The sequence below is a fragment of the Quercus robur genome, chromosome 12 (assembly GCF_932294415.1).
Source record: "Quercus robur chromosome 12, dhQueRobu3.1, whole genome shotgun sequence".
NCBI lineage: Eukaryota > Viridiplantae > Streptophyta > Magnoliopsida > Fagales > Fagaceae > Quercus > Quercus robur.
The window spans coordinates 37160523-37165367 of NC_065545.1; the positions used below are offsets into that span (position 1 = coordinate 37160523).

Below are 4845 nucleotides of genomic sequence, written 5' to 3' on the forward strand. Positions count from 1 at the left end.
AATCGGAGCGCCTCTTGTCGAGCGTAGCTCGCTCACACTGCCACGACAAAACATGCACCAATATGAGCGTGCAGTGACGAAAATAAAAAAAGAGAACAATCTTATGATACTTCGTAAGTCCAGGTATCATATGCTACAATTGGCGGAGGAGCAAGCCGTTGCAACAAACAGGCAACTCACTCCGGCAGAACGTAACAATGTCCTCAACTACGAGGACTACCTATCAGAATGAATGCCACTGTGGTGTGTGTGTGTGTGTGTTATGTCTATGGTTAAGTTAATAATGTTAGTGTAAGTTATTTTATGTTTTCTGTGTTATGTCGTACGTGCTTATTGAAAAACATCATGTGTGAGAATATTTGACTTTTATGACTTATGTGAGAATAATTTACATTACGAATAACGTGCATGCTTCTCATAATCAATAATAAGGTTTACATAGTACAAATGCAACCATACATATAACACATAGTTAAGCAAAATAGTTCTCCAACAAAATCTAATTACACCACGACACAACACGATTACTCTTCATCTGACATCTCCACGTCTGACTGATAAATGGGATCAGCAAGAAGTGATTGCATGAACTGTGCATGCTCGTACCACCCTTCCTGCACTGACTCTCGAATCTCAACTTGGGTCCGATATCGATTAAGACGTATCTTCATTCGATTATTTTCTTCTCTTATGCGGTTCAATGCTTTACGAAGTTCGTCGATGCTGTCTCTGGGCATTTCTGATGCGAGTCGCCGAGGCACTGGCAACTTAAAACCAACCAACTCATCATAAAACATTTGTTGTTCACGAAATAACCAAGCCCACTCCTGTCTCATGGTATTGTGAACGTAAGCACTATTTCGCAAATTCGGATTGATTGGATAGCTGAACTCATCTTCCAATACCCAACAACGACCCATAGCAGTGAACACATCATGAGGCCTATAGAGTTGTGGGTTGCCAGAACCAGACATTGACACTGAATACAATAACACCAAATGATCAAGTTAACAGTGTGTATCAACTGTTGCTAAATAATGTAATCCTGCATAGAATGGTATACAACAAAGACATTCATAAACAATAGACATTGTTGGTAATGTCTACACATTGTCTTCAACACTAAATGTTGTTGTAAATGTCTGACCAATGATGATTATGTGCAATACAAAATGTTGCTATAGTAAAGAAATTATTTCATTCTCTTCTCACCAACGTTTACTACAACAAATAACCAAAATCACACCAATGTACTTACTTCACATTCATTCAACCTAAAAAATCAAAATTTAGTACAATATCAAATGAACATAACATTGCCCTAAAATTGTGATGTGAATTTTTTACCTGAGGTGATACAAATTTCAATTGAGTTTGAAGAAAGCTGCTGTTGATCCGTGGAGGAGTTCCAACTCAGTTCAGCAGAAAGTCCTCAGTTCAGCAGAGAGCAAGGCACACTGAGTGGGAGAAGGTGTGCAGAAATTATAAGAGAATAACTCGACTTTACGGATATCAAGTATACTTTATAACTCGATATTCCAGGAATCGAGTTACATTGAAACACTCCACCTGACACAAAGACAGTACGAAATCAGGGTCTATAACAGTATAACTAACTCGATTTTTAACTAATCGAGTTATGTAGAGATTCAAAACAAAAAATGCCAGCAGTGCGGGAAAAACCTGTGTATAACTCGATTATTGAAGTATCGAGTATTTCATATAACTCGATTTTAGTATCATCGAGTTACAAAAGAGGGGCATTTCCCTATTTAGTTTCAGAATGAGGGCACAAAGATGTTTAATTTCCGAAAAAAGGGCATTTGCCCATTTTGGCCTCTTCTTTATGGAAATGCTCAAATATTTCTCTTTGCTTACTATAACAACTGAATTATATAAAAAACAACATATTTAATAGTCATTAATTAGACTTATATAAATGATTTAATAAATTATGTAATTATATTTAAAATACATGTGGATAATCATATGAATTGTGACGTATGTCCTCACTTTGCTCCATGTCAACAAACCATTAACTCTAAGAAATAATAGAAATAAAGAATGATGAGTTTAAAGAGAAATGGACACTCCAATTTGTGTAGTTAAAAACTATTCCATAAAAAAAATAAAAAAATAAAAAAAAAAATAAAAAAAAAAAAAAAACATCACCTACAAAATCCATGATTTGTTACAGGATACAGAGATTTATAAAATCCATTTAAGTTGAACAAATATAAGGAAAAAAAAATACAAGATCATGACCTACGAAGTCCATGCCTGCGGTATGATACAAGACTTTAATTGACATACAAACATAAATTATGTAAGCCTAAGAGGTTAATTATTCAAATTATAATTTAAGAGACTAATTATTAAAGTCACTAGGACAAATATGAAAATTTATCAAAATTTGTAAAAATCCAATTAAAAGAAATCGGCATTCATCTATAAAGGAAAACAATGTTGTACATGTGAATCAGTGAATGACAATTTTTTCTTTTTAATTTTTTTTTTAAAATGTTGAGGTCTCCAGCTACAGAAAGTTATTATGAGGTACCATTGTATTTTTGAAGGTATGATATTCTTTATGATTATAACTATGTAAGTTTTTTAATCTTTATTGTTTTTATTAATATAAAAATAAAAATTAAGATTAAAAAGCTTATCCTGATCATAAAAAATTACCATTTTCCAAAGAGAACACCAATTTAAACGTGCAACTAATCTTACGTCGACAATAAAGTAGTACAAGTATTTGTGGATCCATTCTTCAATGGCTTCCATTTTAACCTCTTTTTTTTTTTTCTTTCTTTCATTTTTATGGCTCAACCATTATCTACTAATAACATTTTTATTGTATACTAATCACACAACATGCAACCTCAATAATTAATATATATATATATATATATATTTAAAAAAAAACCATAGATCTTTTTGTCACTAGGTTTATTGAAAAGAAATTGGGATATATTACTTCTATCCTTATGGGTCACCCAAAAAAGAAAAAAATAAAATAAAATAAAAGCAAACAAATATCTTGCAACTTTATTTAATTGTAGTTCTTAAAATCTAAAATTATGTAGTATGAGTTTATTAAATTCTACTGGTAATGTGGAAGTAAGAGAATTTAAACCGCTTGTAATCTGAGAGTAAAACAAAACATGCCCAAAATCTATTTAACCCAGGTTGTCTAATTCCATTACAAGTTTACAACTTACCCAGAGTGACAGAAGCTGATAACATATTAAAGATTATGAGCGAGAAAAATGCCAAGCCAACAAGAGCCTTTATTATACATATTACATAGAATCGCATCTCTACTAAATATATATATATATATATATATATAACAAAACACAAACAACTAGAGGATATATATAAATATATATTTATATTTATATTAATGTACAAGGTATGTAATTACTAAATATTGAAGCCGCTTTAGTAAATAATTCATGGAATATTTATGGATTTTTCAGTATTTCAATCAATTTTTCATAACTTCTAATTTTCCAATTAAGTTTCCAAGTTCGAGGGAAAATTTTATCCCAGTCACTTGCTAAACCAAACCAAGTTATGATAAGGAAAATGCGAGTTTGGGAAAAGTGAAAGGATGACATTGATTTATGAACTATTTCTATTCTTTATAATTTCTTTAAGGGAATAGAAAAAAAGTAATTGAAAATTTTGAAATTTTTTTATATTTTCTATAAAAGTAGTATTAAAACTTTTCTAAAATAATCTATTAATAAATGGTGTAAGGGTACTCATTAACTGGACTTTACAAATTTTATAATATAAATTTTATAAAATGGTGTGACAATTAATGTAATTAATAAATTTTAACCACCTCATAATGGAATATTTAAATAATCTCTTTATGATTGGTGACACATAAGTTTATAAATTCAATACAGTAAAATTTGTAGTATCTGTATCACTACTCTTACGATAATAATGGTTAGTATTTTAAATTGGGATGAATATTTCAACGTCATGACCAACAACATTTTGTAAGTGCCTTTCCTACCTTATTAAGGAGATTTCTCTTGCCCCCTTTTTTTTTCTCCTATTTATTTCATTTTGGGCAAATTCGTATTGAACATTCAAGAACCAGGAACACTAACTAGGACACCAGATTTAAACTTAAAAAAAATAAAATAAATCGGGAGAGAAAAATGATTTTATTGAATCAAAATCATGGAATGTCAAGATTTTTAACTGTTGTTCATAGTCTAGAACTCACGCTATCCAAGCCAACACATTAGTGTTATTGAAGGATCATTATCCACTGTTTTAGCATGTTTAACCAAGCTGATTAATTATGCCCATTATAAATAAATAAAATAAAATAAAAAGAAGAAAAAGTAAAGGGAATAGTATGTCCAAGTCTTCTAATTGTACGTACTATGTTGCCAAGTGAGTGTCATCCTGGGATTTTGTGATCCTCGTTTCACCGAGCTTAGATTGTGATTTTATGTCCATAATGTTGGATATATGAATTATAATATAATAGTATGTAACCCTATGCTTACGCACAGAAATTGTCAATTGTAATGATATTATTGGTGTTAGCTTGGGTTATTAAACATATAGAACATTAGTTTGACCAGGATATTTGAATGTACTAAAATGATTTTTCCTTACAATTTTTATGATATTGGTTATGTCAAGTTTCTTACTACACTGTATAGTTACATTTATGAATAATCACAATTAAATATTTAAAATTTTGATCAAATATACTCATTAATTTCAAATTTTCATTAGATACTAAACTCTAACTATCATCAGAAAGAGCCAAATTATGTGCCTTTTTGTTTTTGATAATACATAAAA

The 4845-nt window shown here is 30.3% G+C and overlaps 1 protein-coding gene across 1 annotated transcript; it reads right to left on the reverse strand.

Annotated features, from left to right (window-relative positions):
- Positions 1-387: 387 nt before the first annotated feature.
- LOC126709184 (uncharacterized) lies at positions 388-1578 on the reverse strand. Its single transcript, XM_050409300.1, has 2 exons — positions 1348-1578; positions 388-979 (listed from the first exon to the last, which is right to left on the reverse strand). The coding sequence occupies exon 2, from the start codon at positions 972-974 to the stop codon at positions 525-527; it is 450 nt and encodes a 149-aa protein (XP_050265257.1). The 5' UTR covers positions 975-979; positions 1348-1578; the 3' UTR covers positions 388-524.
- Positions 1579-4845: the final 3267 nt, after the last annotated feature.